The sequence below is a fragment of the Heterocephalus glaber genome, unplaced genomic scaffold (genome assembly GCF_053883595.1).
Source record: "Heterocephalus glaber isolate CG9 unplaced genomic scaffold, H.glaber_assembly_v1.0 deba00000331, whole genome shotgun sequence".
NCBI lineage: Eukaryota > Metazoa > Chordata > Mammalia > Rodentia > Bathyergidae > Heterocephalus > Heterocephalus glaber.
Window position 1 is genome coordinate 31,476,265 of NW_028258142.1, and position 13,490 is coordinate 31,489,754.

General features: G+C 37.1%; 1 protein-coding gene across 3 annotated transcripts in view; it reads left to right on the forward strand.

The window, feature by feature from the left end:
* The window catches only part of Cfap53 (cilia and flagella associated protein 53), a 53,442-nt gene that overhangs the window by 36,456 nt on the left and 3,496 nt on the right, over positions 1-13,490 (forward strand). For 2 of the 3 annotated variants that reach the window (XM_021236620.2, XM_004855132.3), the window contains 4 exons: positions 3-306; positions 1,415-1,633; positions 5,515-5,731; positions 9,447-9,549. In XM_021236620.2, the coding sequence (XP_021092279.2) occupies positions 3-306; positions 1,415-1,633; positions 5,515-5,731; positions 9,447-9,549 (843 nt within the window). The remainder of the gene's footprint in view (positions 1-2; positions 307-1,414; positions 1,634-5,514; positions 5,732-9,446; positions 9,550-13,490) is intronic. The other variant, XM_021236621.2, reaches the window with a different exon arrangement.

The window sequence follows — 13,490 nt, forward strand, 5'->3', positions numbered from 1 at the left end:
AGGGAACGCTGTGAAGAGCTCCGTAATGAGTTGTTTTGCATCCATCAAAGGAAGGTGTGTGAGGAGCGGAAAGCACAGATAGCATTTAATGAGGAACAGAAGAGGCAAAATGTGATAGAAGACCAAATGTTTGCAAGGCTCTGGGAGGAGGACCGCTTAGCCAAAGAAAAGCGAGAAGCCCAACAGGAAAGGAGACAGAAGGAGCTGGTGGAGGACACACGCCTGGGGCTGAATGCCCAGGTCACCAGCATCCAGGTGCAAAGGCAGGCAGTGCAGCAACTGAAAGAAGAGGAGGCACGCCTGGTGGTGGGCATTTTTCTGCACCGGTGATGGGGTGATGGCCTCTTGGGTGGAGTACAACTTACAAGCTTGTTACTGTACAGTTTGCCTAAGGGCCTGGGCAGATTTACAGGGAGTACATTTCCATTTTTTTGACTCTTATTGCTATTTAATAATGTATAAAAATCTGTGAGGTATGATCAAAATGTAGAGTGAATGTTTAAATTTTAGAAATTTTATTTCAGTAAAAGACATTGCCATTAATACCCCACAAAATACTCCTTGCTTTGAACACACTTACCCATCATTCTTGTCACTTTCTGAAGCAGTTCTGAAAATCTTGTTTCATGAGTGTCTTTATGAAGGGTGACAAAAAATATGGTGAGTGCTGCTGCTGTCCAGTGCCACCCAATGGCAAGGCAGGCTCATAAAAACATGGTGAGTTCTCAGATATCGTATTCACTGGATCTGGCACCGTGCAACTTCTTGCTCTTCCCCAAAGTCAAAATGACTATAAAAGGTAATATTTGAATTGGTTCAGGACACTGAAGCAGCCATGACAGTGCAATTAAAGGCTCTAGAAAAAGGACTTCCAGAACTGCTTCAGAAAGTGGTAAGAACAATAGGATAAATGTTGGAAATGAGGGGGAGTATACTGAGGAAGATTAAAGGCAATGTGTCTTTTACTGTAATACATTTTTAAAAATTTAAACATCTACTGTATTTTCACTCACACCTCACAGGTGTGCAGATGTGCACAGATGCACAAAGGCTGGAAGACTGGCACACCAGAGTATTGGGAGTAGTGGTGGGTGATGAGTGCTGGGATTAAAGGTGATTTCTCTTTATACTTTTTTACATTTTCAAACTTCACAACTACTTATTACCTTATAATCCCATATAGATGCAGCAATTTTCAGAAGCTTTATTGACAACTCTGCCATAAAAAGACATTTTATTTCTTATAGTACCTCTGAATTTAGGGGTGTGTGTGTGCATGCATGCGTGTGTGTGTGTATGTGTGTGTAATTTCCAAGAAATCCCGTAGTCTCATTTCTTATAGCAAGTGCATTGACTTACTAGTTTTATCTAACTGTACTGATTGATGCATTATCTTTATTATTGTTCAACCTAGGAAAAGGACAATGCACATGTTAAACTTGAACGTGAACAAGAAAAGCTAAAGAAACAAAAGACAAAACAGGAAGTTAGAAGTGTCTTGCAAAAGACCTTACAAGAGAAGATGGAATATATTCAGCAGGAATACAGAGAAGAGCAGGATCTGAACATGAAGCTTGTGCAAAGGGCCCTTCAAGATTTACAGGAAGAGGCAGATAAAAAGAAGCAAAAAAGAGTAAGACATTTATTTAGTGTGTATTAAGTACTGGACAGGATTTCCTGTTGAGTTCTCACTCTTGTGGAACATGGCCTAAAGAATAATGCTGCTGCTCTGAGTACCATGAGCCAGCAGCACCAGGGCCACCTGAAGGAGACTGGAAACAAATCCACAGGCTCCAGAATCAGACTCTCCAAATTAAATCTTGTCAGGAACAAGGAATCTGTGTTTTAAACAAGCAATCCTGGGTGATTCTCATGCTCTCATGAAGTTTGAGAACTCCTGAAATTTGGGGAATACATCACTGAGAAAGGAGCATTTGAGTTGAAACTTACAGAATATGTAAAGTCTTAGAATCAAGTAAAGAGATTAGGGAAAGGCATTTTACATTTATTTAGCTACTTGTACCTTTGGAATTTGTACTGAACTTTGAAAAGTTTTGTGGTTTTCCTATAGGTGCTTTGCTTTTTGTTTTTGTTTTTGGACTTTTTTGTTTTATTTGTTTTTGGGGGAGTTTTTTTATCTTGTACACAGGGCCTCCAGATGCTAAAGCTCACTATACCAATGAGCTCTACCTTAGTCTTTGTTTTTCAATGAAACTTTTTTTTTCAGACAATTGTAGATTCACATGCTGTTTTAAGAAATAATCTTAATATCTTGCAAAACTCCAGTACAATATCAAGGTTGGAATATTGACATTGATCCAGTAAAAATATAGAACATTTCTATCACCACAAGGATCTCTCACTTTTGTAATCACTTTTGTAGCCCTTTTGTAATCACCCTCTTGCCTCACCCTCTCCTTAATTAATCCTTGCAGACAATAGCCTTTTCCTTTTTTTTTTTTTGGTACTGGGGATCAAACTCAGGACCTTGTGCTTGCGAGGCAGGCGGTGGCACTACTGAGCTAGATTCCCAGCTCACCTTTTCCATTTTTGATAATTTTATTCTAAGAAGGTTACATAAAGGATATAATATATAATCTTTGGGGACTGACATTTTTCATTCCACATAACCTTGGAGATTTATGCAAGCTATTATATCTATTCACAGTTTATTTCTTTTTATTCTTGAGTAGGACTCATAGTATAAATTTACTACAAATTGTTTAACCACTCACCTGTTGAAGGATATTTGTGTTGTTTCCAGTTTATGGCTATTCTGAGTAAAACTACTGTGAATATTTGACTATAGGTTTTTGTGTGGACACAAATTTTCATTTTTTGGGATAAGTGCCCAGAAGTATAATTGCTAGGTCATGTGGTATTTTTTCTTGGTACCGGGGATCAAATTCGAACTCAGGACCTTGCACTTGGGAGGCAGGTGGCACCACTGAGCTAAATCCCTGGCCCGTAGGTCATGTGGTATTTGCATGTTTAATTTTATAAAGAAACTGAAAGGGCTGGGGCATGGGGTATGACTCAGTGGTGAAGCACAGTGTTTGCATTGTAAGCCCCTGGATTTAATCTCCAACAGAGAGTGGGACAGGGGAGGGAGGAAAGGAGAGAGGAAGGGAGGAAAGCAGGGAGACAGGGAGGAGAAGAGAGCTGAAAGAAGGAAGGAAGGAAGGAAGGAAAGGAAAAGAAAGGAAGGAAGGAAACTAAAATTGTTTTCCAGGATAGTTGTGCTTCCCACCAGCAGGGCAAGAGCAATCCAGTTTCTCCACATTCTAATTGGCATTTGATGTTGTAACTATTTTTACTTTATCTTGAAAGATGTGTAGTGATGTCTTTATTCTGGTAGATGTATAGTGATATCTCATTATGGCTTTAGTTTGCATTTCTCTAATGGCAAATGGTGCTGAAAAATTTTCTTTTATGTGCTTATCTGCCATCTGTATATGGTCTTCAGTGAAATATCTCTTGACCATTTACTAATTGTCTTGCTTGTTTGATTTTTTTTATTGCATTTTTGTTTTCAATTGAATCATTTTCTCTTACTTGAGAATATAATTATTAAAATATGATTCCTATAACATACAGCTCACTCATATAAAGTGCACAGTTCAGTGGAATTTAGTGTATTTATAGATAATGTGCAGCCATCACCACAGTCTATTTTAGAATATTTTGATCCTTCTGCTTACTACCCCAAACCCTAGTCCTAAGCAACTACTGACCTACTTTCTGTCTATAGATTTCTCTGTCCTGGATTTTCTTATAAATGAAATCATATGTTATGTCACCTTTTCATTGGATTCCTTTACTTATCATAATACTTTCAAGGTTTATCCATATCATAACATGTATCATTTTATTTATTCCTTATTTGGCTTTATAATATTCTATTGTATGGCTATATCACATTTTGTTTACCCATGCCAGTCAATGGACATTTGGGTTGTTTTCACTTTTGACTTATTATGAATAATGCTGCTGTGAACATTCATTTACATTTTTTACATAGATGTATTTTTTTCATTTCTCATGGGCATATATCCTGGAATAGAATTATGCGGTCATAAGGTAACTATTTTTAAACTTTTTGGTAATTGCCAGGCTATTTTCCAAAATGGTAATACCATTTTACATTCTTATCAGCAGAGCATGAGGATTTCAATTTTTCCACATGCTCATCAATAGTTGTTATTGTCTATTTGTTGTTATTTTACCCATCCTAATATATCTGAAGTGGTACCTCATTATGGCTTTGATTTACATTTCCCTAAAACTAATGATGTGGAACCTCCTTTTCTATGCTGTTTGGCTATTTATATATCTTCCTTGGAGAACTCTGTCTGAAGTCTTGAAGTCCTTTGTCCATTTTTTAGTTGGTTGTCTTTTGTTATTTAGATGAACTCATGGAAGGCTCAGTGATGCATACTTATAATTTCAGGAGCACAAGGCAGGAGGATCACAAATATGAGCCCAACTTAGAAAACTTAGTAAGACCTTGTCTCTAAATAAAAAGGGCTGAGGTTGTAGCTCACTGCAAGAACAGTTGCCTGGCATGCATTAGCCCCTGAATTCAATCCCCAGTACTGTAAAAAAAAACCCCAAAACAGATAAATTCATGTTATCAGATCATTGCTGCTACTTGGCACTAGTCAACTAAAAATAACAGCATTATAAGTCAGAAAATTTTGACCTCATCTGCACATTGTACTTACCTGGGAAACTTGAAAGTTATCCATTAAGTTGAAGGCTCTGGGGATGAGACTCAGGTCTCAATGATTTTTTTTTTCCTCCTCTAAGTGATTGGGATGAAGCCTAAGGCTTTGTGCATACTAAATAAGTGCTCTAAAGCTAAGCTACACCCTCGGTCCTCCCCAGTACTTATTAAAGTTTCCCTAGGTTATTCTAGAATGTAATCATTACACAGTTAGGTGATTACCACTCAGAAAGACAGTGCTGAAATAGTTGTAGTGACTTATTTTATCAGGTTTCATCAACCTAAATGAAAATAACCTTTATAAAAGCATTGAAAATGATTTGGCAACTTCTTAGAGAAACACTTTGGGTAAGTATTTTAATTAATTTATTCATAAAAGCATTGTGGAAAATTTCAAACAGATACAAAAAATAGTATAATAAATTCCCATGTATCCATCACCTAGATTCAAAAATCATCAACTAATAGCCCTTTTTTTTCTTTTTTTCTTTCTTTTTTTTTTTTTTTGAGACAGGGTCTCACTGTGTAGTTCAAGCTGGCAATGAACTCGTAGTGATCTTCCTGCCTCAGCCTCTCGGGTGCTGGGATTATATGCATGCACCACCCTACCCAGCCCTTCTGGTTTCATCTATACCCATCACCATTTTAAAGTAAACCCCAGACATGGTAGTTCAGATACACATATTTTAGTTGTATGGATCTAAAAGACTGGGATTGTAGCTTTATTTTTAAAGTTATCCTTAGCATCATTATCACACCTAAAAATTCTAAATTTCTATGTTATGTAGGAAGAAATGGTAAGAGAACAGAAGATATATCTTAAGTATTTGGTACAGCGACGCGAAGAAGAAAAAGCTCAGGAGAAAGAATTAGACAGAATATTAGAGGAAGAAAAGCAAAAGAAGTGGGCTGAGAAAGACAAGGAGCTGAGACTTGAAAAAGAGGCAAGGAAACAACTCATGAATGAAGTCATGTGTACAAGAAAACTCCAAGTTCAAGAAAAGCGTAAGGAACTGAATTAGCATTATTTTATTGTTTATCCTTACTTTGGTTTAAGTTTGAATCTTTTTTTTTTTTTTGATACCGGGGATCGAAACTTGCACTTGCAAAACAGGCGGCGCAACCACTGAGCTAAATCCCTAGCCCTTACTTTGGTTTAAGTAACAATCAAAATATTTAAGTAGGGGTCTGTTTCATGGCTGCAAACTGTGAACAAGCTTTTTACTGTGACTATGTGTTTTTGCATGGCCCACATTGGACATATGTTGATTAATTGTACATTCCATGTAGAAATGCATATCTGATGTGCTTTGTACCAGTGGAAGGCAGGCTGCAAACCTAAAACTTCTTTACTAAGATTCTGATGGGTACTAAACACTTTGCTTGGTGTTGTGGAGGGAAACAAAATATAACTATCTTTTCCACACAAACAGTCATAAAACCTCCTACATACCATGTTGGACAAATAATGGACAGAAGATGCTTCTCTGAAGGAGTAGATCCATAAGGATTAGAAATCAAAGTAATGAAAGTCCTGGTGGAGAAAACAAAGTGAGCAGGACAAATGGATAAACTCAGAAACTGTACCAGTAAAGAGGGGTGATACTAGAATAAGTACCTGGCAATATGGAAGCAGCTTTAGAACTGGGAAGTTTGTAGAGGCTGGAACAGTTTCGAAGTGAGTGTTGGAAAAAATCATTTGTTGTGAACAGAATTAAAATCAGTTCTATCAAGAACTCAAAAGAAGGAGAAGAGGAATGGAGAAGTCCCCTTATTCCTAGAAGTCAGTAAAGTGCTTATGATAGCTAAGACTATTCTTGTGAGTCTCAAACAAAAACGAGAAATAAGGTACTGAAAAATGGAAGAAAGACTATCTTTGTTAACAAGGGACAAAATATTTGATAAATCACTTCTATCTCCCCTGATTTTGTGGAAGAAAAAACTGAGCACTGATGAAGTAAGATATTTGGTAAAAGAAAACTCTCAGCATGAAAGTGTTCAGATTGCTGTATGGTTTTTCTTCACTAGTAATAGTAAAGTGTGTGAAGAAATACATGATTTAATCATGTAATTTATAGTTTAGAAAAGAAGTGGAATGTAAAGACTTGAAAATTTTCAACCTAAAAGTTTCTTAAAAGAGAAAATTAAGAGTGCAGAAAAACAACAATTTGATAAAGAGATTAATATGGGTAGAAGAAAGCTAGGAACTATTCATGAAGACAATGGAATAATGACCACTCAAGGCATTTCAGAGATATCTGAGGCTGCCAAGCCCATAATAAGTACAAAGTGCCAGAATCCTGATGGTAGAACAGTTTCAAGAGAATGGCCCAGTGTACCTGCCAAAACTTAGGTCACACTCTTCAGAGTGAGTTCAAATCTGTGCTCATTGAATTATGGCACAATACTCTGCAGCCACCTTAGTAATGGCTCAGGGGAATCCAAGTACTGCATAGTTGAAGCTTTCATGCCATGGGGTACAAGTAGTGACCATTGGTAGAATCCTCATCATTCTAATGCAGTACTGAGTGTAAGAGCTCTAGAGCCATGGATTACAAAATATATCTCAGAGAGCTACAAGTTCCAGGCAGGTAATTTCCACATGGGTGAGACCACTGCAGAATCCACTAGGGAAAAATGTAACAGGTCTCCTAGGATTGGTGCAGCTGGAGATTCCAGGCCAGTAGAGCCACTAGTCTGTGATGCTAATCTGGAAAAGCAACAGGCAACTGATTCCAACTCATGAAAGTTCAAAGACCTAGAAGCAGGTAGCAGTTTAGGGCCATGGAGAACTAGCCTCTGCTTTAGTGTCTTTAGGAGATGGGACATAGATACGAGATTTTCAAGACTTAAGAATTAAAGTTGTTTTCCTTGTTGAATTTTGAACTTGTTAGATTTTGATACTTGTTACAATTATCTTATTGGATTTTTTTTTTCATTTTGAAAAACAAATGTCTGTCTGGTGCCTGTTCTAAAATGGTACTTCAGAAGGATATAAATTTCATGATTTCACACATTTATAGTTGAAAGGCAATTTTCCTCGGGATGAACCATACATTGAGTTTCACCCATATCTGATAAAAATGAAGTTCCCAGATTTAGTCTTATGAGTGGTAACTAGAACTAGTTAAGACTTTAGATGTTACTGGTATAGAATGAATGTACATTTTGAATGGTTCTGGGAATAAAAATTAGTTCTTCATTCAAAAAAAATATTTAAGTAGGTATGTATGATATATCGGAAGTGATGCAAAAAATAATTAAAGTAAGATCCTTTCCTATGAAAACTTTATCTAAGTGGATATGAAGAATTTCATATTCCAGCAGATTCTGAGCAGTGCCGAGGTAGTCTCAAAGTTAAAGGAAAAAATATGTCATTTGAATTCTGTGTACCTTGGTGATTATAAAGAACAGGAGACAGACACAGGGACATCTTTCCCTCCTCCTTTTTATCTTCCCTTTTTTCTTTCTAGTGGTATTTATTTCCCTGTCTCCATATCTTTGTTTAGTCAGCTTTTTCTTCATATGGATGTTCTTGATCTTGAGAAATCCTAGACATCCTTCAAGGTCAGCTCAAATATTAGTGTTCCTCCATTCAAAATGAATCCTCTTTCCAGGGCTTTCACTGTGCCTTGCTCACATCTCAGCTGACTGGCTGACCAGGAAGTTTCCATCCAGAGAACATTCTCAAAATTTGAGGAATTCTCCTTTTTTAATATGTGAATCCAGCCCATATGAGTTACTAAGTGTTTCTTTAATAAAGGAAGCTTAAGTTATTCTTACAAGGATGAGCTTTGTTTTAGAGTTTCTGAGAGTTACATCTGTGCAGAGGTGGCCTTGTCTCATGGAACTCACTGGACCTGGTTGCATCATGCTACCAAGTGACATGTTGTGATGCGGCACTACTATTCCCTCAGCCTCAGCTTGGTCATGGAGTAATGTTTGTTGAGAGGGTTAACTGCTACCTTCAGATTTCTGTCACTTGCACGAGATGCAGTATATAGACACATTTACTTTTAGGGTAACATTACATCTCATACAAGTGTTCTTTGTAAAAGAAAACTACTCTTGGTTCTATTGATTAATTCTTCACTCCAGGAATTATCACAGCAGTCAGAAATTATTAAACTAGTATTAGATGAAATTTTCAGAAAATGTGGAGAGCTTACAAACTAAAAAAAATTTGTATTCATCAATGATAACTTGAAATTATTCTGAAAATATGAAAAATTTGAATATTTTGTATCATTTATAAACAAAGAAAATCATACATAATTCCACCACCCAGGAATTCTCTATTCACAACTTTGAGTATTTCTACTATGTATATAATTTTCCCTCACAGATTAGGAACATGGTTGGTTGCCATTTATTCCTTTGTGAATGCCCTTTGTTTCCTTTCTCCTATTTCTATTGAAGTGCCTAAATTTTTCTTATCAGTTGATAAGAGCTTCATCTTTACAAAATATTTATTTTATAATCTCTCTTATTAATAAGAAAAATTGGTCAAGAGGAAGTCAGTGTGGATCATGCATATATGATCCTGAGCATATTCCTTAGTCTCTGGAGAGAACTGCTTCTTCCTTCTTGATCGAAGGTCCAGCTCAGTGATTTCAAGTTCCACCTTCCTAAAAACAGTATAACTTTGGTGCCCAGAAAGATGTGAGCAGGTCTTGTCTGAAAAAGTCATTTACCAGATAATTTCTGTTGCCTTTCTCAGTACAACGAAAAGCCAAAGAACAGGAAGAATGTGCTATGGAACAGGAACGAATAAATGAAGATCTTAAAGAACTTAATCGTGAAGAGAAGGAGAATTTTGCAAGGTACAACTAGGTTTTATTTATCATTTTTACCCCCACAACCAGATTTTTAACATAGAGAACAATGTACCATAATTAATGCATCATTGAAATTATTTTTTATTAGTCTTATACTTGTTCTGATAGAAGCTCTAAGCAGTTTACAACATTTTATGTAAAATTAGGCATCAATCATGTTGGTAAAATTAAATTCCGTTGCCATTATGTATATTCTGATTATATACATTAGTTATTAGCCTGTATGAACATTTTTGTTTTGTATTTTTGGGACAGGGCCTCCCTATGTAGTTCAGGCTGGCCTTGATCTCATTATGTAGTCCAAGCTGGCTTTGAACTCACAGTGATCCCTTTGCCTTATTCTCCTGAGTGCTGGGAGTATAGACATGTGCCACCATGCCCTGCTCAAGACTATATGAACATCTTAAAAAATAAATTTGAAACAACACTCTTAAATTACTTAAGCTACTATGTTAGTCAGCTTTCTGTTACTATAATAAATACCTGAAATCATGTACTTATCAGGAGAAAAGGTCTGTTTTGACTCTGTTTTGGAGGTATCAAGCCATGGTCAGTTGGCCCTGCTGCTTTTGGGGCTGTTCGAAGATAGCACATCATGGAAGGGAGCACATGGTACAGCATAAAGCTACTTACCTCCTGGCTGGGGCACAAAAGAGAAGAAGAGGCAAGGGCTTGGGTGCCAGTATCCCTTTCAAGGGCACACTATCAATCACTGGAAGACTTCCTAGGCTTCAGCTCTTAAAGGTCCCACCCAATATCACCATGGACTGGGGACCAAGCCTTTAACACATGGGCCTTGGAGAACACTTATCCAAGCCTTAATAAGCACCAGTCTTAAATCCTGATGAAATAACAAGATTTTTCCCAATGAAATAAATTCTAAAATACAGAGTGACCCAATTAGCTATATTAGCAGAAATGGTTTATAGAGACGGGATTCCATGCAAATATCCCCAGTAGACTTTTTGGCCCTAAAATGCTAAAATATTGTAAGTGCTTTGGGACATACCACTACCCTCCTCTGACAAACCTCTGTGCTCATAACTAGTTTCCTTATGACCACCACAATCAGGCCTAGGTGGAAGAGATGAGCAGATGCCTCCTTCCAGCTTTTCTCAGACCATAGTAGTACTTTCCCATGGGAATTCAGGTGGCCAGTGCAATGTAAGAAAGTGAACTGGCTCACATAATTGATAGGACCTGTCCATGAGACCAGTCCCTTGACTCACTCACACTTTGTGCAGAGAAATAAGGTTTTTTTTTCTAGAAGAGTGTGATTTCTGTGCCTAAGCCTATTGCTAGTTTGCTATAAACAGTATCTGGCCTACCCTGCAGATTTCCTGCTACTGTCTACTCTGGAGATCTTTCTTTCTCATTTTTGAAAAACCTATTTTTGGAGATTTGAGGGATACTAAAAAAAAAAAATCTTTCTTCCTCACCCAACTTCTGAGTCAACTGGGAGATAAGTAAAAAGCATGGCCTTAAAGTATCATGGTTACCAATTGCTATTTTACAAAACACCCCAAAATTTGTGGTTTAAGTCAATTTATGATTATCTCTTATGATTCTGAAGGTTGACAAAGCTCAGCTGGGTGTTTTTTGCTTGGAGTATTTCATGCAGTTAAAATCAGATGTTAACTGAGGCTATATATACATATAGTAATATCTTTATTCACAAATGCTTCTGTTCACAAACAATTCAGCTCTCAAAAGCATTCAACAAAATTTTGCTTCCATTCACAAATTCCACATTGGGTGACAAACACAACCACAGACATCTTACTCCAAATTATAAAACAAATTAAGTTTGTGAACTAAGATATATATATATTATATTATATAGTATAGTATATAGTATAATATAAATTTATATTCTATAATTATATATTCTACATATTCTATATATTATATATACATATATAATCTGAAAGCTTGGACACCTAAGATACCTACTTGTATAGCTGGCAACTTATGCTAACTGTATTGTAATCAGGGATCCCATCTGCTATTATCAACTGGAACACCTCACCTACATGTGGTGCCCTCTCCATCTGGTTTGAATTTAAAGTATGGTGGCTTGTTCTGAGAGAGAACATTCCAGAAGCAAATATTCTATGAGACAGAAGAGAAAATTGCAAGGCCAGTTGAAGGGTACACCTAGAGGTGGCATAGCTTCACTTCTGCCATATGCCAATGCCATATTCCATTGGTTATAAAGCAGTGCCAAGGCCTGTCCAGATTCAAGGGGATGAAGAGAGAAGCTCTACCTCTTAACCAAGGAGTGAAGATTCATACTGCAGAAAATCAAATGGAAAGGGAGATGAGACTATGGCCTGCTTGAAAAATAGAATCTGCCACAGAGGGATACCCAAACCATTATCTTTATTCCTTATAAATGCTGATGGAGTACTTTCTGACACCAACAACAAAGTGTCTTGATTGTCCAGACACCAGTTGGGTATCCAACAGCTCAGTTCAATTTTGACACTCATTACCCTGAGTTAGCACAAACCCCACAGGCTAAGAGCTCAACCCCATTAGACTATCCCCAATTCAGACACCCATCACAAGTTCCAGTCTACTTCTGACCAACTTGCTATAAATCAAGGGTTCCCATAAACTTATCTTCAATTTCAATAGTTTGCTGGAACTGCTTACAAAACTCAGAAACACATTTTACTTATGTTTACCTGCTCATCATAAAGGATACAGCTGAGTAAGAGCCAAATGGAAGAGATACATAGGGCTTGCCATTCCCTCTCTAGGCCTACAACCTTCCAGCACCTTAATATGCTCACAATCCACGAAGCTCTCTCAACATCATTGCTCAAGAGTTTTTATAGAGCTCAGTCACCAATCCCCATCCTCTCCTTCTCAAGAAAGTAGATAGGGCTGAGAGTTCCCACTCTTTAATCGTTTGGTCTTTCTGGTGACCAGGCCCATTCTAAGGTTTTCTAGGGGCTTCACCCAAGTCCCTTTTAGAAGAGACTGAGGTGCCCTTAGGAATAATAAAAGAAAACTCCTGTTCCTTGGGAAATTCCAAGGGCTTAGGAGCTCTGTGTCAGGAACTGGGGACAAAACCAAATATAATTCTTATGCCACAGCTAATATTAAAAATGTGATTTATAAATTGTGAAATGGTACAGCCTCTATGGAAAACAGTGTAGAGTTTCCTTTAAAAAAATTAAAAATAGAACTGCCACAAGATCCAGAAATCCCACATCTGAGATTCCAAAAGAATTGAAACCAGGGTCTCAAAGAGATATTTGCACATCCATATTCACAGTAGCACTGTTTACAGTATTGAGGTGGAAGTATCCCAGATATCTATCAACAAATGAAAACCTAAACAAAATGTAGCATATATAAAATTCTTGAGATCAAAGGATCTCTGAAATAAAAGCAGTTATAGAGGTATTATAGATGCTAGCCAGAAAAAGGACCAGATCTTGGATGTGACTTAGGGGGTCATGATGGGATTGAAGGTTTTATCACTCAGGAATGTCAGAGTACTCTTTTGTTGGTTTGGTCCACAGCTTTTAACTGTTTAACTTATCTCTCCTCTCCACCATCCTTGGGCCCTTGTAAGTTTGAGACATCTCAAAATTTTTTTCTTATCAGTACAATGGAATATTATGCAGGTTTTAAAAGAAAGGAAATCTTATCACATACTGCAATACAGATGAACCTTGAGGATATTATGCTAAGTGAAATAAGCCACCCATAAAAAGACAAATACTGTATGATTCTACCAAGTAGAATGTAGTTATCAGAGGCTGAGGGAAGAGGGGGAAGGGGAATTGGAGCTTAATGTTTATGCAGTTTTATATTTGCAAGATGAAAATGTCTTGGAGATCTCTTTCACAACAATATGAATACACTTAATTACTGTACTGTACACTTGAAATAGTTAAGGTGGTGAATGT